The 22,378-nt window shown below is 38.1% G+C and overlaps 1 protein-coding gene across 1 annotated transcript in view; it reads right to left on the bottom strand.

Annotated features, from left to right (window-relative positions):
* ARID5B (AT-rich interaction domain 5B) overlaps positions 1-22,378 on the bottom strand; it is a 173,426-nt gene that overhangs the window by 135,433 nt on the left and 15,615 nt on the right. Inside the window, exon 3 of the mRNA XM_010957934.3 lies at positions 7,463-7,688. Within this exon, the coding sequence (XP_010956236.1) occupies positions 7,463-7,688 (226 nt within the window). The remainder of the gene's footprint in view (positions 1-7,462; positions 7,689-22,378) is intronic.

The raw sequence follows: 22,378 nt of genomic DNA, 5'->3' as shown, positions 1-22,378 counted from the left end.
ATATCTCATTAATGAAGCTGAAACAAAAGTATGGGTTGGTTGCCTTCTCCATCATGTTTGTTTTTTTTTTTAAATCATTGATCAGGTACTCTATGGCCATATCTAAGAGAAAATCCCAGGAAACAGAAAATTTAAAAAAACAAGAACAGCTAGAAGCCAGGAAGACGATAATTAACTAAACTAACACATATGGTAATTTAAAGAAGACTTGTTAGACTTTATTTTTTTGATCTGAACAGTTTTTAAAAAGCTGGACACCAAGCTGGTATTCAACTATGGATCTTTTTGAGGCAAAAAAAAACCATTTGGGCAAGTCCTACCCTAAATACTACAATATACAATTACAGGAACTACAGAAGCTTGAAAGGCACAGCCATGATCTGGAGCCATAATACCTCCTGCCACATTAGTTGACAATGATGTTCATTTGATAATAGTCTACATTTAATACTACTGTTAAAAAAAAAAACAAACAGTTAACTAAATTTCAGGAGCTGTAATGGCTGAATAATATCTTTTCTCTCCTTTCTGAACCAAGGAGTAGTAAAGTCAAGGCCATACAGCTCTGGGGAGGAGATTCTAATAGTTCTGTCAGTGTCACATCCCCCGTGGAGGGTGCCAAGCCTGATACGTCTACCATGGTCTGGCTCTAGGGTTCTTAGCAAGGATGAGCCTGTACAACGTAAATGGGTAAGGTGATGTAGAAGAATAACCAAAGTGTGTCCTGGGGTGACTGACCATGATGGGGAGGGATTTTGAAATCATATCCTGGTGAAAAAAATGAAAAAAAAAAAAAAAACTGGGAGTGTTTAGCCAAATAAAGAGAGGACTGAGGACTATTTCAAGGAAAGGGGATAGAAAATATCAACTACACCCATGTCCAGCCTGGCAGTTCTACGAAAAATCCTCAAAAAGCATGAGGGTTTTTTGTTTGTTTTGTTGGTTTTTTGTTTTTTTTTTTACCTTGTTCATACATTGTATCCAAGAGGTGAATACTGGTAACCTGAATACTAAAAATAGCACTGAAGTTACAATTTCACTTTTTTTCTACTTCTGCCCCAACATCTCCCAACTCTAAAGGAAATTCTACAAACTTCTCTTCAGTTGACTACCTTCAGTCCATTATCAAAAGACATGAATCTGGCATTCTAAAAAGCATCATTCTATGAAACACTTGAAGATCTGAAGATTTGCAAGTCAACAAAAACCCCAAATGGAAGGATCTTAACTCAGGAGTCTTCCTGAGTGAAGGCAGTATGGCTATCTAGATAGCAATGTCGATGACCCACAGCTGACTGGCTCACACAAGGGTAGAGTTTGTAGACTTCCCTTCCAGCAGGTATAGCTGAGATGGTTAAGTGCAGGCAACATACATGACTATTATTTATTCAAGTCACTTTTTACGTGCTCATTCTACCATTATTTCAAGACAATGTTCAACTGTTTGATCACATGGCCAAGCTGAATATTAACTTTGAAATGAAATGGAATAACTTCCTTTATGTGTTCCCAAGTCCTTAGAAAACGGTCTGTCACCAAGTTGTTTCAAAGTTTTGAATGTCTTGGATACACATTCTTGGAAGTGTGAACTTGCTCCTGTTAAAGATTCTTTGGGCTGTCACTTTACAATGAAATGAAGCAACCTCTTGAAGAGCCATGTTGGCATTTGGACAGCCTGCTTCTCCAAAGATCACTGTGCTGTGATTAGGTTCTTTAAAGAATGCATTGTTCACACAACAATATTGTCAGAGACCCTTGTGAGAAAATTCTTTGGAAATTGTCTTTATAAATTTTTGATAAGCTTCAGATGTAACTGATTCTGATTTTGAACTCAAGGATGGTGTAAAGACCAAATCTGTTTCAGTGAAGAGGCCCTTCTGCAGGGATTCCTCATGATATCCATTAATAAAATAATTCAACAACATATTATCCAAGAAATCGCCCTAGCTTCTATCTTAAGGAAAAAAGTAGTATAGCCAGCTCAGCAGTGAAGTTAAAATATAAATGACAAATATCCTCACAAGACTGTTTAATATACATATAAAGTTTACATCTAGGAAGGAAGGAAGGATAGAAGAAAAGGACTGTCCTATTAAGAAGCATGTCTTCAATCCTAGTAAGTTCATTACATGTCTCAGGTGAAAAATACTTATTATGACAAACTGTCAGCACCTTAGCATGCTTCTGATTAGACACATTTACACTGTTTCTTCAACGCAAAGTGAGAATCCTCCCCATATCCACATCCCAGGAAGCAGCTTGACAGATCAAACTCAAACGTAATCTGAACAACCATTTGAAATACAAGGCCTCCAGAATTTCCAAGCAAAGACTAGAGTCAACTTCTAACTAAAATTACTAGAGAAGTTATTTACACTACTGGCCACTTGTGGCCCAGCTTATTTTGACGTAATTTTCAAGATGAGAAATGTTACGTAATATAAAATATAAATACATATCTATCTATATATAAAGAAACATACAAATTTTATATTCTTTCTGTGTATGTGTGTGTGTATGTGTTTGTATATATATAAAAGCAAGAACCTGAAGGATTTTAATAATAGTCTTCTATTGGGGCAGATAGTAATGAGAACAAACCCTACCCCAAATCACTAGAACATGTGATTAGGGAAATTTGTAAGAGACAAATTAGCTAATGCTATAATGCCTAGCTCCCAGTGATACAGAACCTCCTTCTAAATAAAATGATGATGATAATACCATCTTAGACTTCACTATCACAAATGTTTCCACTGATAATTTTTTTTCTCAGTCTAGTCTTCTAAAAAATCCAGTGCGGTAAAGCAAGGCATACACTGTTACCCACTGCACATAAAAGGCACCTGAAGGTGTAAACATACAGGGACCTTTCCAGTGGTGACAGATCTATGGGGCAGGGAGAGCCAAGACTCTCCTGACCTCCCATCACTGCTCTTTTGCCACCACCATGCTGCCTGGTCCTCACAGTACAGTCCAAGGCTCAGCCACAGAAGGGCCAGGGGAAGCCATTCTCTCTCAATTTGATGGGACTTTAGAAACAGAAATTGAATTCAGGGAAACCCCATCATTAAATTCAGCCATACCCACACCCATATCTTTTTGTCTCCTTTCTCAATTTCAGCTCAGACTCCTCTTTCTCTTCTTTCTTTTTCTAGAGACACATTTGGAGATGAAACCATTCCTAACTGCCCATCCACAGATAGTTTGTGGCAGCATAATTGACAATGAGTCTGCTGTAAAAAAAAAAAATGAAAATGCTGTTTTAATAACCTTGGCCTAAAATACATGCTGTTGTATGCCTCAAAGGGTTTCAATAAAAAGTCAACCTGTAGAGACATATTTTCTTGGCTTCAACAACAATCCCAAGCATATAAATGTAGTCCAACTATAATGACATATTTATAGGCCAATAAAGCTTACACTGCAGCTTTCATACTTCACTTAAAGGAACTCTGTAAGAAGCAGCGTTATATAAAATAATTTGATTTTTTTTTTCAAACTATAGCCCAAGGAATAAAAGATGCAAGTTTGCTATGTTTAACTGATAGTGTTTATATTCCTTAGTTGCTAAAAATTTTGTAAAATGAAGTAATTCTTCATTTGACTAGTTGCAACTGCCATACCAAATATGGGTATCAAGTCCACTTTATTACAAAAGCTAAGTACTGTAATTCTAAAGACAAAAATAAATAACTAGAGGCTTGTGTAGTGAATGATTTAATCAACCCAATTCTTCTGGAAAAACAGGTTCCTGTGTTCGTTATGCTTATGAATAATACATTCCTTAACCCTTCTATTTTAACACAGTTATTTTTTCTTTCCTTTTTTCTATAAACTTCAGTATGAAACTGTCTGAAAAAAAAAAAAAAACCTCACTGAGTAAAGTCACAATTTGAACTGGTTTCATATTGAACTTTCTTTCTTTGAAAAAGACAAAGAGAAAGGGAGGGGAAGAATACCCTCGGAACACGTCTCAGAAGTGTTGTTTAAGATTATTAATTCCTCCACTCTCTAGATCTGTAGTTTTTAGTCACCATTTAGGATCTTAAAGAAAAATGCTATAGATTTTTAAAAAGCAAACATGACATCCGCAAATATTGTCCTTAAAGGGGAAGGGGATAAAAAATGAAAGACTTGTGATCTGAATCAGAGCAGTTATTGGAAGCTGCTGTGTGGGGCAGACTCTCTCTCTGTGGAGTATTAATTTGCTGGCAGACACACATTTGTGAGAACATACTTGTTTTTTTACTATTCAGAGAGAGACAGGAAGTGACACAAACTGGGATTAAAGGGAACTTACTCTGCCTAAACACTGAGCAAGAAGAGTTCTTTAATTAGCTTTTATATGGTAAAATCCCTTCTTTTTAAGAGTCAGCCTAATTATTTTGTTAGTATTGATGTCTTAACATGATGAAATAATTCAGCTAAAAAAATAACATACTGGAGTTTTATTTTATCCACAGAAAGGTGAGATCTTTCCATTCTTTGCTTACTTCCACTAGAAAAAAAGGGGGGGTGGTCTTAAGTAATCTCAGAGTTCATCTTCTTTCTTTGCTAAGAACAATAAGGAGTTGGAAGGGTTCTACAGAAGGAAAAACCTAATAAGTGTGTGAATGTCCATTAACAATGTGGTACTGGAAGTGGTTTCAGTGTGGCCAAGAGAAAGGGAGATAAGAAAACCACTGTGTAGAAAGAAAAGTAAAGACAACAAATATTTTGATGTTACAGACAGCAAAAGGAAGAGGTTGAAGAGAAAGTTGCTGGGACAGGAATGCATACAGCAAATGACATCCCTATCTCCCCAGTATAGATCCTCACAATGTAGACTTGTAAACCTTAGATCAAGCAGATAATGGAAACTCATTACATTAAGGCAAGTTTTTGTTTCTCTTTCCACATTATTACAACACAGTGTGCATTCCAATTACAAAAGCTATTTGTCTCAAATTCCCCACAGTTCATACCAACTGAGTAGAATTTCAAGGCCCCAAATTTTATCCTTAAAGGGGTATTTTACATTAAAAAAAAAAAAAAAGGAATAAACGCATGGTGTTTCTTGTTCACCAGAGAGCTTCCAAATCAAATCTCCTGTTGCTTATTTTCCCTTCCTCTGCACTAACTGTAGAGCTGTCTCCCAAATGAGAGCCCCCACAACAACAACAACAAAAATCAGAATTACCTAGAGAGCCTTTTATCAGTATACATTCCTTGGCCTTGTTTCAATCCTATTAAATGAAGAATCTAGGGGAGCTGGACTCAGCAATCAGCATTATTTTAAAAATTTCCTTAAGTGAGTCTAATGAAAAACTAGATTTAGAAACCACTAAGTACTTTCAATATTCACTATAAACCAATTTCTTCTGGAATCAATTATTAAAAAGTTAGTTATGGGCATTTTTAGAATTCAGGAAGATCAAAACCTCTAAATCTTTTGATGAAATTAAGAGATTGGGTTTCTTTTCATTCATTAATAAACTATCGGTTTTAAACACAAAACAACGCTGCTATAAATACTCTTGTTTATATGCGTGACATCAAGCTTAACCATCTACACATCCTTTTGTCCCTGGTGGGTTTCCTGTTTAGGTTTTTATTAGTAACAGTATATTTCATAACTAAAAAAAAAAAAGAAGAAAAAATCAAATAAACAAAAGAAAGGTTTTAATGTTAAGGAAAACATAAGACAATAGCAATACAAGTTGGATCATGTATTAGGCAAGTAACACAACAGATGTATTATTCAGCATTACTACACGTTAGAAGGCTAGTCATTGCGTGTTCACAAAACTGGGGGTGTAACAGGCTGTATAGGAAGATTTGTTAAAATTCTTTTGGTTTCAAAATGAAAACCACCAGATTAATAATTCTCTAAATATTCACATGACAATCAGGCCACCATGTCCCAATATTGCCATCTGACATCTACCAAAAGATGCCAGGAAACTGTTGATCGTTAAACTCACACTGCAAGAAAATATTAATGCTATTCCCAAAACACAACACAGCTCATCACAAACCAGAATCACATGAAAGACAAGTCAGTTACGGGTATTATTCAGTCTCTTTATGCCAATTAAAATAAATAGTCTATGTTTGTTGTAGTAGTTAAAATCTAGGTTAAAAAAAAGGAAGTTGTCATATTAAGGAATAAAATAAGGCTATGAAAATCAGCACTGTGCTAAAATGAAAGAAAAAGATGCCTTAATATGTTAAAAGTGAAGTTCCTCTTTGCGTAAAGAGGAAATAACTAGTCTAAATCAGAAGTCAACAACGTTGGTCTTGAGCAACGCTAGGAAAGTAAGTCAGTGAATACCACAAGGAGCTACAAACAAAAGAGGGGAAAAAAACAAAAACAAAAACAAAAAACAGGAAAGGACACAAAAGTGTCACTGGAGAAGAGTGTTAAGAAAAAGCAGTAGAATTAATTATGGAGCCCTCTCCATACACTAATATACACCAATCACTATGCTAGACCCTTTGTATCCAACATCTCCCAGTGACCCTGTCAAGTTTCCAGATTTTTCATATGAGGAAACTAAGGTTTGGAGGTTAAATTATCTGCCCAAGGCCATGCAGCTAAGTAAGGAACGAAGTCAGGATTCAAACACTAAACAGAATAACCACTCCAAATCCCGAGTTCTCCTTTAAACCTATAGTGGAACAGGGGAAGAAAGGAAAGAAAAAAAAAAAAAAACAAACATAGTTGATGGTAACCACTAAATGGTGAAAACTCCAGGGAACCCATGCCATAAATTGCCAACCAGTGGTTCCTCTGCTGTAACACTGCCTTTCTGTTCCACACTAGTTAACTCATCTCCCTTACTCACTTTGCTTTCCTTCCCACATAAAGCATGAAATTCTGATGTGGTATTAATAAATGTCACATTATTTACTTAGAACAAATATTTAAACTCTTCGTTAATTCAATTTTAGGCACCTCGATTAACGTCTTATGCCTTGACACCAACTGGGAGCTGCTAAAGGCTTGTGTACTACCACCCAGAGTCCAGCCCAGGCTCCACACATAGAAGGTCCCAGGATCCAACAAGTAACATCACACCCAGTCATCTGTCCATCCATATTCCCAGGTCCCTTTGAGGTCAAAGAAATGTGATATACAGATGACAGGTTTTCCACAAAAACCCACAATAAAAAAGTAGGTTATACTCACAGATGTAGAAAACAAACTTACCAGGGGGGAGAGGGGGTGGGGAGGGATAAAACAAACAACAAGGTCCTACTGTATAACACGGGGAACTATACGCAATACCTTGTAATAATGACCTATAATGAAAAAGAATATGAAATATATATATATATGTATATGTGCAACTGAATCACTCTGCTGTACACCAGAAATTAACAGAACATTGTAAACTGACTATACTTCAATAAAAAAAAAAAAGTAAGTTACTGTATACGCCCACACATTAGATTTAGAAGTATAAATGATAATTACCGAGGTCAGCCTTTTCCTTGAGAACGTCTTTGAAATTGAGTCCACTGTTTAGGGTTGACTGCCTGTACTTCAGCAGAGCTTCTTTCTGTCCATTTCTTCCCAAGGACTCCGTTTTCACCGACCCAGCTTTGAGGCCACATCTCCACTTGGAGAAATCAGAATGTACCCACTTGACCAGGTCTTCAAGCTTCACAATCACCTTTTCGGAAACAGCAATGACTTCATCCTACAAGAGGCAGTTGGAGAAAAACAAAAAACATTATTTGTGGTTTGGAAGTAAATGATAAATTTTCAGCAAAGCTCATCTGAAATTACTATTTGAGTAGTTTAACCTAATGCAGGCAGACAATGTGTTTTTCAGTAACAGAGAACCTTTAATAACTCACTTCATTTCAATGGCTTTTCACTGCTTACAGTCTAGTTGAGGAAAAACTTATAGCATATATTTGTTATGTGATTAGAAAGTATCTAAAAATTGGGTAGCAATTCTCATAGCCATTTTGAATGCCGGCTGCCAAGCTCATTCTCACTATCTGACCACTTGGGTGAAAGCAAAATTTTAGGTGCAATTAATTACAAAAGTAAAAAAGTGAGAACTAGATGACTAATGGTTAGCCTGTCTCTATATAAATGGTCTAAGTAAATCTGGGATTCTTGGAACTCTGACTCACCCCAAAATTCCTATGTTTATGGTACATTTTCCCTTGGCTTATACACAAATATTGAATTTAACTTTTGTCCTAAAATTAAATAAAACTGTGATGTAATCCCAAAAGAAATACTTCATAAATGTTATGTGCTTCCCACTGAAAGAAACTTACACATTCTCATGTTTCTTAAAAACTTTGTAAGTTGAGAAATGAACTGTTTTTTTTCTTTTAATACATATGGGGTAAGAGGCGAGAGGGCGGGTGAGGAGAAAGCCTTTGAATCTAAGAAAAGTAGTTGAAATTTAAGTTTCTCCTATGGATCATAAATTTGAATTTTAAGCATCTCTAATTGCTTCCAGGAAACGACCAACTTTTCTGACTCAGAATTAATCTAGCAAGATATTTAATAGATATCCATATGTGGAGCCAAGGAGGGCCTCTTTTACCCAAAGATTCTTTGGAAAAGGCTTAAGAAGATCATCTCAACTGGGTTTTAAGTTAAATTATTTGAAGCATTTGACATTTCAACTGGAACAAACTTCTTTCATTTCTTTTACTTCACATTTCTGAAGAAAGCTTATCTGTGAAAACCCCTAAGCTTACAAAATCTTAGAAGTATTTTTGACAAACAACAACAGGAAGATGTCTCTGAGCTATTAAACAAAAGGAATTCACAAGTGATTTTGGCTAATTTTGCTGTTAAACATGACTCCTTCCTCCTCCCCACCCCCTACCCCCCACACAGTACTGTACGTAATACACCCTTTTTTGTTTGCTTTGGAGTAGTAAGATAAGCTTCACACAATAAGAAGCCCTGGATTTAGTTTTTAAAAATGTTTTAATGTAGGAGCTAAAATTTCACTTTTCCTCATCCAGTTCCAAGCTGCCTATGAGAAGAAAGTTTGTTAAGCAACAGCAAAATAATAAATACTCTATCAAAAATGAAAAATAAAACTTTTGTAATGGAATCCTTTCTCTTATCATGATTAAATATGAATTTCTACTAAATGGAAGACAAAGTGGAAACTGTTTTTAACCTCTGCTCAAGAAAAAAAAATGCAATACTTCACAAACAATGAGGCATATTACAAAGTACCATTTCAACGGATGATTTCATTCAGATTTACTAGACCATCCTCTTGAAATAAAAGATCTGTAGTTGTCACGCATTTATAGCTATTACATGGTGATTATTAAATGTCAGAATAAAAATTCAGGCTGGGTATTGTTTCAAAGCACATGGGAAAAGCTTATGGACAGGGCATACCAGAAATCAAGTTTAGAATATACTGGAAAATAATTAAGCATCATGGTATAAAGTCTCAATATTAGCAAAGACAGAATTTGGCAACAACTTTACCAAATATGGTTCCCTAGAAGAGACAAGTTTGGAGATGAGTGTTACTTTCAAATAGCTCTAATGATGATCAAATGATTATCATTTCAATTACCAGTTGCTTCAGATCTTTTCCAAGAAATGGCATGACTAGCTCTGGCTGGTTTTCAAAACCCGCCAGTTTATTTTAACCAAGAGAAAATACAATCCTTATGATGTCACTGATGAATAAACTCATCTTTCAAGATTCAGTCTATAGATTTAGTCCTCTCTCTTTCCTCCCTCTCTAAAACAATCCTTTGGGATAGACACACAATACATAAAAACAAATGCAGAAATTCAAAGAAACATGTATAAGCCCAAAACCCAAGTTTGGGTTAATTGTGAAACCACCAGTATGTTTTACCGGGGATTCACAGACAAACTGGCCCTGCAACATAGTCAAATGCCAGGATTTAGAAGGAAATCTGATAAGCGGAGGAGAGGGAAACAACAAACCAACCCAAAAAACAAAATAGCCAACATATATATAGAAAATGTCACAGGAAACATTACTTTGTAGACACAATGGCAGAAATCACATGGTCGTATTTACTATTCTGAGCAAGTGCTGAGTAAAGTTCCTAATACTCCCCATTTCTGGGCAAGTCTCTATGTCTAAGAAAAGAATTTCAATAAGCTCATCTCATGATTACATTAGCTCTCAGCAAACTGAGAATTAGCACTGGATAAATATTGCTGATTTACTCTAATACAACAAAAGGAACACAAAGAAATACACTTTGTAATTCTATTAATGTACCTTGGCTTTTCAATTAACCTGGAGCCTAATCAATATTTATGTAAGCTGTGTTGAGACACTTTCTAAGCCCATATCCCCTTTCATCATTGTTTTAAATTGCCTACTTCTGTAATGTGGATTTTGTTTCTACCACTGTACAGTAACAGCTTACTCAAGCACGGAATCCTCTAAGTCAGAGGAGATCATCTGGTCAAGAAGTCACATAGCAGCCAGCCCAGGCTTTTCCAGTGTTCTAAAAATTGGGAAACTTTACACAAAGTATCCAGATTTCTATCTTCTCTTATAAAATAAAAGGATATCTGGCAAAAATAAAGGGGGAAAAAACCCAAACAAAAAACAGTTGAAACTGAGTCACAGTTGCTTTCCTTAAATAAGATGCAAGATCTAGTTTGCCTCTGACCCCATCACTCCCTACTGCCTTACATTCACTCCACCTTCCCCTTAACTGCCCAGCCCCTCAGGTAGGCACCCACCATTTAAACTTGCACACCCTAATTTATTCTACCTCCTGCATTTTAACGATGAGGACAGTAAGGTTCAGTGATACGTCCTAGTGCCAATTTCTGGTAGAACTTGAACAAGAATCCAGGCTTCCTATCTGCCCACACAGCATTCATCCTAGACTCTGGAGCCAGACTGCTGGGGTTCAAATTGCAGCCCTGCAGTTTACTCGCTGTAAAATACTGGGTAACTTCTTTAACTTCCCTGAGCTTCATTTTTTTTTAAACCTATGTTAAAAAAAAAAAGTTAATAATACTATCATTTTTTAAAAAAGGAAGGTTAATAATACTATCTACTTCTGATGGTAATTTGTGAGGATTAGATGTGTTAACATAAATGAAATAGTTGGTCAGATTTAGCCATCATCATCGTCACTGCTTCTCTGAATTAGTGTTTTCCCAAGGGTGCCATGCAGAGATGAGTTCTGATGGTTCATGGGTAAACTTTCTTAAATTTAATGTATGTTAGTCATTGCTTATTTATTTTTATGGTAACTTTCCACTTATGGGAAAGTGGTACTGGTTTCCCATTAACAGGAGATATAGAAAGTTTCCTCTTTAAATAAATTTTAGTTTAAAAATGGGTCAGTTTGAACAAAACCATTAAGTAAACACAGGAGACATGGGTATGGCCAAAAAAAAAATGTTAAGGTACTATAAAAATGACTAAAATTTGGGACAGTATATTATATATCAGTGGTTCTCAAAGTGTGGTCCAGGAACCCCGGGGAATCTCCAAGACTATTTCAGGTCGTTGACAGAGTCAAAACAATGATCATAATAATACTAAGACAGTATTTGCTTTTTTCACTCTTATTCTCTTTCAAGTGTGTAGTGGGGTTTTCCAGAGACCATATGATATACGGTATGGCAAAAGAGTGAATACAGAAGGAAATATGAGAATCCCAGTTGTCTCTATTAAGCTAGACAGTAAAGAAATTTACAAAACCGTTAAACAATGCCACTGCTTTTCTAATTTTTTGTTTTTGAAAATATGGTTACTTTTCATAAAATTGTTGTATTTACATATAGGTTTATATTGCCATTTTAATTTTATTTTTTAAATTAACAGTAAAATTTCATTTTTTGGTGTACAGTTCTCTGAGTTTTAACACAGGGCAACTACTGGTCTGTTTTTGGTATGGTTTTCTCTATTGCAAAATGTCATATAAATTAAATCATACAATACGAAGTCTTTTAAGACTGCTTCTTTCACTCAGCATAATGCCTTTGAGAGCCATCTAATTTTGCTGCATGTATCAATAACTTGTTCCTTTTTACTGCTGAGTAGTATCCCATGGTATAGATGTGACCCATTTAGGGACACTGGGTTGTTTCCAATTTTGGTGATTACAAACAGTTGCTATAAACATTAATGTACAGGTTTTTGTGTAACACATTTTCAGTTCTCTAGAGCAAATACCTAAGGGATTGTTGAGTCATATGGTAAGCATATATTTAATTTTTGCAGAAACTGCCCAACTGTTTTCCAGAGTGGCTGTGCCATTTTGCATTCCCACCAGCAATGTATCAGAGTTCTAATTGTCCCCCATCCTCACAGGCACTTGATACTGCCACTGTTAATTAATTGATTATTGCCATTTCCATATGTATGTAGTGGTTTATCATGTTTTTAATTTTCATTTCTCTAATGACTAATGATGGTGAACATCTTTTCAGGTGCTAATTTGCCAGCCATATATCCTTCCTGGTCAAGTGTATATTTAAGTCTTTTGCCCATTTTTAACATTGGGTTGTTTGTTTTCTTATTGTTGAGTTTTGAGAGTTCTTGTACCTTCCTGATACAAGTCTTTTATGAGATATGTGGTTTGAGAATATTTTCTCCTGTTCTGTAGCTTGTCTTTTCATTCTTTTAACAGTGTCTTTCACAAAGCTCAAGTTTTAGACTTTGATCAAGTCCAAATGGTCAGGTTTTTCTTTTACAGATTGTACGTTCACTGTTGTATCTATAAACTCTTTGTCTAATCCCCAGTCACAAAGAATTTGTTTTCTTAAAAAATTTCTTATAGTTTTACAAATAGAAGTATAATCCATTTTTGACCTATTTTTTACAAAGTGCAAGGGTCTTGACATTTTTTTGCATATGGATGTCGTATGCTTTTACTTTCAAATGAATTACTCTTTTAAATTATTTTTAAGTTTTAATCTCTGCTACATTAAATATCAACAGATATAAACCACATAAACAAAAGCTCCTTTGAGGTCCTCAATAATTTGAGCATAAAGGGTCCTGAGTACAAAAACTTTGAAGACCACTCTATCACTAAACCAAGGTCATTCTTATTCTTAATTTTATTTCACTTCTTAGTAACAATTTAATAATGAACAACTCTACCTTTGACTTGAAACTCTCTCTCTTGTTAATAACTGTAAAGAGTCTTTCAAACTTCTAAGTTAGCCTGCCACAGTGTCATGGATGCTTGCAGACAGAGGCCACAAGACTACTGGTCGGAGGCAACAGGTGGTTTATCACTCACAGCAATAGCTGTAGTCAAAGTAACAGCATTCGTGTTGGTCCTTTAATACCCAACTCCAAAAAAGAGACAGAGAGGGCTAGATGATACCTGTACATAGAGTGCAGTGCATTTCAGGAGGAGGACTCTGTGCATAGGGAACCTAAATCTTATGGTACTGATTGGTAAGTATGCCTTCCCTTTATTCTGGAGGGAGACACTAGCTCTATCTTCTGAGGCTGTTCACTGTATCAACATCCTAGAAAAGATAGCTGGAACAAAAATAGTCCATGGCTCTACTCACAAGATGTGCAAATATTCAATTTGAGCACCCATGAAGAACCCCTGCCCAACACCTACCACCTCTACATTCTTTGCTTTTTTCAATTTCTCTTCTTCCTCATTCTATTTCCCTACTGGGAAAATGTAGGAAACATCTATCTTTAGACACCACCTGGGTCCAGTCTTCTTTCTCTGTGTATCACTCCTTGAAGAAATCATTCTCTATGGGGATTCCAATGTTCACCTCTAAGCACATGACTACATTCTATAGTTTGGTTCTAAACACTCAGCCAAACTTCAGTCCCTTGTTGTCAGTTTAGATGTCTCAAGAGTCAACTCAAGTTCAGCAGAATTGCACTGCCCATTTGGCTTATGTGTAAGAACAGAGCTTAGCTGACACAAGAAGAATTTAATACTCTCCAACTGTAGTTAACTTTTTGCCCCTATCTATTCTTCCCTTCTTCTTTAATAATAAACTGCTGATGTGTTGGGCACAGAATAAAACACCTCTTCCCTGCTTCCCTTACAGCCAGATACGGCCACATAACCAAATTTTGACCAATGGGATATGAGTAGTAGTGATGTGTGCAACTTCCAGGGCAGGCCATCAAAGGGGATGGTATGCCTTTGGACCATACAAATGAAGGCAAATCTCTCAGGATAAAGAGACAGAAGGAGTCTCTAGATGACTGCATGGAGCAGAGTCACCATAATTAGCCCTGAAACACCTACCCACAGGCTGTGACATGAGAGATTTTGAGCTCTCAATTTAAGCAACTTTAATTCTGGGCCTCTGTTATACAGAGATAAACTTTTTTTCACTAATATATCATTCTACAAGAGATAGGACATGAATAGAACATTCCCTATAACACCATGTGGTACCCAGGAACAGACCATTGCTGAGGAGAGCTCAATTCTGTGATGTTAATGTAATCCAAAGGGCAATAAACACTCAGCGTAACTATCAGAGGAGTTGTCAGGGACTGGGTAGAATGAGAACAGGAAAACATGGCAAATTCACCTTAATCCTCCCAAATATCCTCGATTTTTAAAGTGTTCTTTGTAGCAGTTGAAAAGTGATCAATGTTGGGAACACAAAACATCAACAGGTGATGTCCACTAAATAAACTGTGAAATCAAAATCACAGTCTAACTGGTTCTCGCAAGAGTGGGAAATTTTCATCAAGACAAACAAAATGAAGAAAAACTATTAAGTGTCAACTTTTAAAAAGGCCAGCAGCAACTACCACAGCTTGTGCCCTAACCATTTTGATCAGGCACGTGCACCTGTGACGTGCCCTGTGGACTCAGGTCAGGGGAAGGAAGTGCCAGCACTGGGCCTGGCTGTGTTGGCCACTCCTTGCCTTCAAGCCTCCCTCAGATACCTGCTATCCAAGGCACCTACCCATCTGCACAACCACTCTCCCTGTGACACATTAGGGTGTTCTGCTAACAGGGCACCTACAGAGGGAGTAAAAGGTTTCGCTCTACAGGCGTGTGGTTGCCATTCAGAGATCCAAGAAAGTCAGGCAAGAGAGAATGGGAATGTGGGTCAACAAGAGGAGGCTTTCACTGGTCAGTGGTGAAATGAAACAAATGAAGACGATGCAGTGAGCGTTTCATGAAGCTCCATTTGCTAGACTATCCTTGCATCAGTCAGGATGCCAATAGGAAACAGATGGAATACATGAGTGATGATCATCCAAAGAGGGTTTTACAAAGGGACTAATGACAAAGATGTTGGTAGGATACCCTAAGATATAGCCAGTGCAGGGCTAACAGCAGCTCAGCTATCACCACTCCTAGATCAAGTGGTCAAAGGTGGGAGGGATGGTTACCAGGATCGGAGCAGCCCTTCTACCAATAGCAGTGACTCTTCCTGAGAGGGACACCAAGAGCCCGGAGGAACCTCACAGGAAAGAATGGGGAATCAATACCTGTCTTCACTCTCTTCCCTCTTCTGGCAGGGACCTTCTATGGGGAACCTCACTGGAAGCCATAGGACCCAGAAGCTCTGATGAAGGAGGCGCACAGGTGAGCCCTCCAGGGCAGAGAGAAGGGGCAGCATTGACCTGGTGGGGCTCCCTGCACACTCTTTCTGCTGAAGACTTCATCTATCCTTTCATCTGGTGTTACAATATCCTTTCTGTCTTCTCAAATGAGGATGGCAATTGATGGTAATAGCTGTTTTTTAATGTCCTCATTCGGCAAAATAAAATGGTATTGACCCTAAGTTGGCCCCCAGAGTGGGAATTTCTGTGCTTATTACCTGTGACATAATGTTAGCTCTTTGTTAGGCGTCAGTATTTGATATTGAATTGTATAATTCTGCCTCCTACAATAAACACCCAAAATTGCAAAGACTTTTTAATGGCAAATACCTTTGTTTAGCTTCTACTGCTCTTGTACTTCCTAAAGAGCCACAGATTATGCTGGGCCCAAAGCATTCCACAAATAGTTGTTTAATGGTACCTCATGTCTGGCTTGTCCATGTTGGGAGAAACTAAGAGATAGCTGAGAAAGGACTGGTTTCTGAGCCTGATGGACCCGGGTTCAAAGGCAGCTCTACTGTGTTTAATGTCAGCATTGACCTTGGGACATGACATTATCTTGCCAAAGTCTCATCTTAAAAAGGCGGGAAACAGGATAAAAGAACCCACCTCAAAGCATAGTTAGGATGTTGAAGTTGTTCTAGTACACAGAGCAGGCATCCAAGAAATGACTGCTATTACTATTTTTACATAGTATCACCTTAACTGAAAATGAAGGAATGAGGGTGAGTGGTCTTCAGATGTCACCTGTGAGCAACTGTATATGTTCCTAACTCTTTTTAATTCTTTGTTTGGGGACAATATCCCTGTAGCTTCTGCTGGGTACCTCCAAAGCAAAGTTGGGCCAGAGAGCAATGTCTAGGCTTCTAAGTTACTCTCTTCAACCCTCAAGGATACAGCAATAGAAAACTGTAAGATGCTTTACTTGACTGAGACACTCACCTATGAATTTCACAGACATTATCTTGTCTGATCCCTTAAGGACTCTGAGGTAGCTGTTCTCAGGCCCATTTTATAGAAAACTGAAGTACACCCAGAAATCAGCTTGGTAGCCCTATCGTCTGAGAAATTGGGTGTCTTAAGCCTTTATAGTAGGAACACTCCAACCTACTCCTATCCTGGGATAACTGAACCTTCCCCTACCTCCCACCAAGTTCCTGAGGTGGGTATGATCTGAAGTCATTCTGCAAAAAAAAGGATTTTAATTTTTTAAATTTGTATTGTGTTTTTGTCTCAAAAGTAAGACTACAGAGATCACCACGCGTGTTCTAGTTTATAACGTGAAGAATTTTCTATTGCCTGAGTGATGAAGATATACTCTCAAGTATGCTAAGGTTTAATTTGACTCCCTTAACATGATGAAACAGATTTGCCATGGAGGCTCATTAGTGTATTCGGTTCTTATTTCCCAAGCCAGCCCCATCTCTTCCAAACTTTTCCCTCCCAATCACCAGACGCTTGTGGCTCAGTGAGTTTTGGAAATCCATCCTGGCACAATTAGAGGAAGTAAGCAAACAGAAGACTGCTCTGAGGCACGGTCTGTCAAATGTAATGTGACCATCCTTCATGGCATAGCCAAAGGCATTTGCGTATCAAACAAGTAATTCAAAAATCCTAAATATTTTATGTTCCTAAATACATTTTTAATACACGCTAATCTAAAACCTGTTAGGCTACAGCCTGCGCCGCTGACCAGAAGGCCATCCCTAAAGAAAGCCCCAGGAACATCCTCTCATTAATTCCCGGTTCCATTTATTTCCTTTTGGATTTACCATCCATGCATCTTTTTTGTTTCCTAAAATTAAAAACAATTTACATAGAAAGCAAGAAAATGCATTCCAGTTTCTTCTCTAAACAGGCAAACATTTGGTATGTACCCAAGATGCTATAAGTCAATGGCTGAGCTGGCCTACCTTTCCTTTAGCCAAATTAATAGGGCATTAATTCCAGAGTATTTTTTTTTAACTCTTTTCAGGGTGCCATAATGAAAACCAACGTGGCACCCACATACTTAGCTCTGGCCATTAAAACATAAGCAAAAGAAGATAAATGAATCCAATTCCAGTGTTAAAGCTCAGCTGAGTTACCTATAAGAACAGTTTCTAAAAGCAAAAACAGTAATAAAACCCAAACTCCACCACCACTCAATCCACATGTTCTAATACGCTGAGTGACTTCAAACCATTACCTTTACACCTACTGATCTTTTTTTCACATAGTTTTATGGGCACATGACATTCTGCCCAGGTATAAAGTTCAGCAGGGCCTAAAATAAAGACCCTAAAAGGAGGAAGAAAACTTCTGCCCCTGTTGGTATATGGAAATCATGGGAGATGCCATCTCAACTTTCCAAGGTTATTGGCAGTCTGGCCCAGAATCTCAATATGCAGCTGTCATTAATGAGCAGAGCAGTCTTCACAGAGAATCACTGAAAGCCTTACGCCTATTTAGAACACGTTAATGCAGAAACCAAGTAAAACTTCCTGTTTTGCGTAGCCTTTATTTAAATGTAAACATATGATTTAGACATGCTCCCTTTTGTTAAACATTTTTTTTGCTCCGTTCACTTAGCACAGTTCACATTATTATCCTCACATGTTCAATGGCAACAGAATAATTTGAGACCCACAGCTTTATTTAATAATGTAATTATCCTATATTGGATTACTTAAAGGGGCTTTGTATTTTTAAGTTCTAGTTTTTCCAATATGGTGATATGCTCTGCCACGGTTAATGATTCAGGCTTCAATCAAAAGCTCTAAACTCAGTTTGGAAAAATAGTGTTTTTGAATAAGCCAGGATTAACACAAGAGCCAATTTGCAACCACAGTTGGTGACCTTTCTACTCTTGTTCAAAGACTGTGGTGTGGAGGCCAACACAGAGGACAGATATGAACAACTACAACTGTCTGATTCCAACTCTTCTGCCACCTCAGGGAGGCTGTATAAGCCAGAGAATAAAGCCCAAGTTTTCCTCAAGGTAAGCTGTCTGAAGGCAGGGCTGTAACTTGCCTTCCATGCCTTCTGATATCCTGTACACTCCCAGGTGGAGCTTAAAGAATAAATAAATGAGTGAGTGAGTGAGTGAATGCATGCATGCTACTGGGTATTCTGACAAAACAGTCGCAGAAGGGAATCCAGAAGGAGCCATCACAAGCTGAGCATTCACAGGCTGAGCTGCATCCTATGTTATTGTCAGGAGGGATTTTGTTTGAGCCTTTCCCCAACTCAACTCAGTCTGAGCCAATTAACCTGTACTGACTCTGCTCCGTGCCAGGCATGGGGCTGAGTACTAGGCGTGAGAGATAAGGATGAGTAAGAACCTGGTGCTGCCCTTCAGAAACACACAGTGCCCAGGGCTCCCTGTTTCCTGCCTGGGAAATAAAGGTGACTCGCTAGTCGTTTGCCAGAGAATCCATTCACTCTTTCATTCTCACCATCCTAAGTGTCTCCTCTGAGCCACACTAGGCTCTAGGAACAGCTAGGGGCTGGGGAAGAAGCCCCGACTCCTGGGCAGGAGTCTGGTGGGGGCAGGGGACACAGGACACAGACAGTAAATGAGAGCCCTCAGCTCAGTGTGATCTGTATAATGTGAAACAGTCGTAAGTGATTTCATTCATTCAACATTTATTGAGCATTAACTGTATGTGAGGCCTTGGGATTACAGTCAGGAATTAAAACAAAAAAGATCCCTACCTTCCCAGAGCCTACAGTACGGGGCGGGGGATGTAGGGGAGTGCTGTGCGTGGGTGTTGGAGGGGCGGAGAAAGGCAGATAATAAAATCTGAGGCAAAAGAACTAGAACAGGCAATAATAGGAGACCAAGGGTAGAACTGGGGATGAATGCAAATCAGATGGTCAGGGAAGGTCTCTGCTAGGACCCTAAGGAAGAGAAGGAACTAGCAAGGTTAAGAGAGGAAGGAAGGGTGGGAAAGAACACGACACTGCACGCAAAGGGAACAGAGGCTACACAGGCGCTGGGAAGGACATCGTGCACCGTCAAATTCAAGGTTAAAAAAAGAAAAAAAAACACACACAACATACATACATCTTATATCTGATGCATTCTTCTAAATTTGAATCCAAACTCTTTTTCTCTAAGTTTCCAGCAGCTTAGCATGGAAGCTACCCCATAAACCCATCTCCATTATTAAAAATTGATCAGAATCTGCTTAATGCTATCCTTTTCTCAAACCGTTAATGCTTACATAGGTATGTTCTAAGCACTTTATTGAAAATCAAGCTGCATCTTCCCTGAAAGAGAAATAGATGAGTTTTCCCACAAAACAGCCAATTTCCACAGAATTTAAAAGACAGGAAGGCCAGCTGCTCCCTGACATATGCACAAAGTTGAAGGGAGGGTAGGAGATGCTTATCTCCTGTAGATACATTCGTTAGAAACAAACTGGGACAACAATCCCTTTCATTGGGATGTTCAGGTCTTCTTTACATGCAAATGTGTCAACCTGATTTAATGCCCCTCCTTGGCCACTGTGCATGAAACATACCTATCTTACGCACTTAGAAGCCTGTTTATACCAGCTATAGGGTTCTTTTCCCCCTTCTCTCTGAAGACTCATCATCACACCAGACACAATGCCCTTTCCAGCAAAACTCCTCAAATACACTGATCAAGACCATTAGGTTTAAGAAAGACCCAATATCACTTGCTGACATGCTCTAAGACTAACAAATCTTTAATTAAAAGATTAAAGCAATCTGCTACCTACCATGTACATCATCTATAATTAAATACCCAAGAGTAGGAAGGTGTTTGGAACGACCACCCAAGGAGAATACATAATAACAACAAAAGGAGAAAAACTGCAAGGCAGGGTAAGAAGGGTATCGTCCTTCTCTCATCAGACTAGCTTTATACTAAAGGGGTTAGTTGCATTGCTGATTGTAGGGAGCAGCCTCCAGATGACACCCAGTGATCCCCACCTCCTTGTATTCATGCCGTTGTGTGGACCCTGCCCGCTGAGTGTGGGCCAGACATAACGTCTCATGTCTAACAAACACACCTAGGCAAAAGTGAGGGGATGACACTTCTGAGATTACATTACGAAAGGACTGTGGCTTCTGTCTCGCTTGCACACTGGGAGGGAGGTCACCTTCCATGTTGGAGATGGCCTGGCCAAGGTCAACTGCTACCAAGGAATGAGGGTCTCAGTCCAACAGCCCAGAGGCAGACAAGTGAGTGTGCTCAGAAGTTGATTCTAACTCAAGAGAGCTTTGAGATGACTAAGGCCTGGGTAGGCACCCTAACTGTAGCTTTGAGAGACAGGGAGCCAGAGGCACCCTAGCTAAGACTTACCCAGACTCCTGGCCTACAGAAACAGTGACTAATGACTGTTAAATTTATTGACTGAAGACAATAAATTTGGGGTAATTTGATACACAACAATAGCTAGCTAGTATACTCATCTTTTAACATGGGATACATTTACACATTTTTGTGTGACAATGAAATAAAAGTCTGTGAAATAAGGTGCTAAATACCAGTTTCAACTGTGCCTGGAATTTAGATGAATTTCTGCTAGGAAGTTGACAGACCAATGGAAAAATGCTTCATGCAAACTGCCTAAATTCTGAAACAACTGCCTATACAAGAGCTCTTTTCTTTTTCGGGTATCCATAGAAATTTCCAAGAATACTATTGAATAATGTAAGCATTCCTTTCAGGATGGAAGGGGCAAAGTAAAATATAAGCTTACAAAGTAAGGCTAGCTTTATGCTTTATCTTCTCTAAGCAACTAGAGGGAGAAGGGCCAATCTTACTCATCTCGTCATCATTCCCACAGTATCCTGTGTATACTAATAAATATTGGTTGAATTGAATTGAATAAAAGTTTGCAGTCAAAAGGCCTATGTTTAAAAATGCAAACATTACATTTTTAAGAGCAATTTTATATTATATCCTGAGCTACCACAGAAGAATCCCAAGCCTCATCTTGCTTTTCCTCCTCCCACCTTTTCAAGATTCATCTCTTAAAGACCCTTGGCACAGCTGACCAGTTAGACAACTCTGCTGCCTATATGTATAACCTGCAGGTCCTGGAGACACACAATCCTCCAATCGTTATGTCTAAGATCAAGGCAAGGCTTCTCTTTGCTTAAAAAGAGAAGGGAAAAAAAAAAAGCAGAAAAGAGCCTTTAAAAATTAAGGCCAAAAAAAAAAAAAAATTAAGGCAACTGAGATATCTCAATATTCTGACATGCTGAGAATGTTTTCACTCCACTGCTTCAAGGGGTCATTTAAGGAATTCTGGAGGTCAGGAGTGATTTGAACACCTGCTTGGCTGTCTATTGAATTACTGATCTAGTAACATCAAAAATGTGGAGTGAGAAATAGGACCTATATGTAAAGAAAAAAAGAGCCTATTGATAATTTTAAAAGACACTACCCTATGTGTGATTCATACAATTTGCATTAGAAAAAAACGTCTTCAGCCCTTTCACTAGAACCTTCTTTTTGCCTGCCCAGATAGTTGAGGATGTGTATTTTACAACCTAATGCATTGTTGCTGAATACACATTCAGCCTCTGGGAGCACAAAACAATTAGACTATTTTGGAGAATATTCACAAAAAACAGAATGGAACAGATTATTTCACTTAAGACATACAGAACTCAATTATTTCCTGTATTTAGAACCCATGTACACCAGATTTTGGAATAATCTGGTGAGGGGCCTGAGTACTTCAGCAGTGTTTTCATAAGAATTCTAGAAATCTGATATACACTGTGGGATTAACCCAAAGCAAAAGGATTTAATGGCCCAGCAGGCAGCCTCTATTTTGAAGATCCTTCTTCTA

Source organism: Camelus bactrianus, chromosome 11 (genome assembly GCF_048773025.1).
Source record: "Camelus bactrianus isolate YW-2024 breed Bactrian camel chromosome 11, ASM4877302v1, whole genome shotgun sequence".
Lineage (NCBI taxonomy): Eukaryota > Metazoa > Chordata > Mammalia > Artiodactyla > Camelidae > Camelus > Camelus bactrianus.
This window is presented reverse-complemented; position numbering and strand designations above follow the sequence as displayed.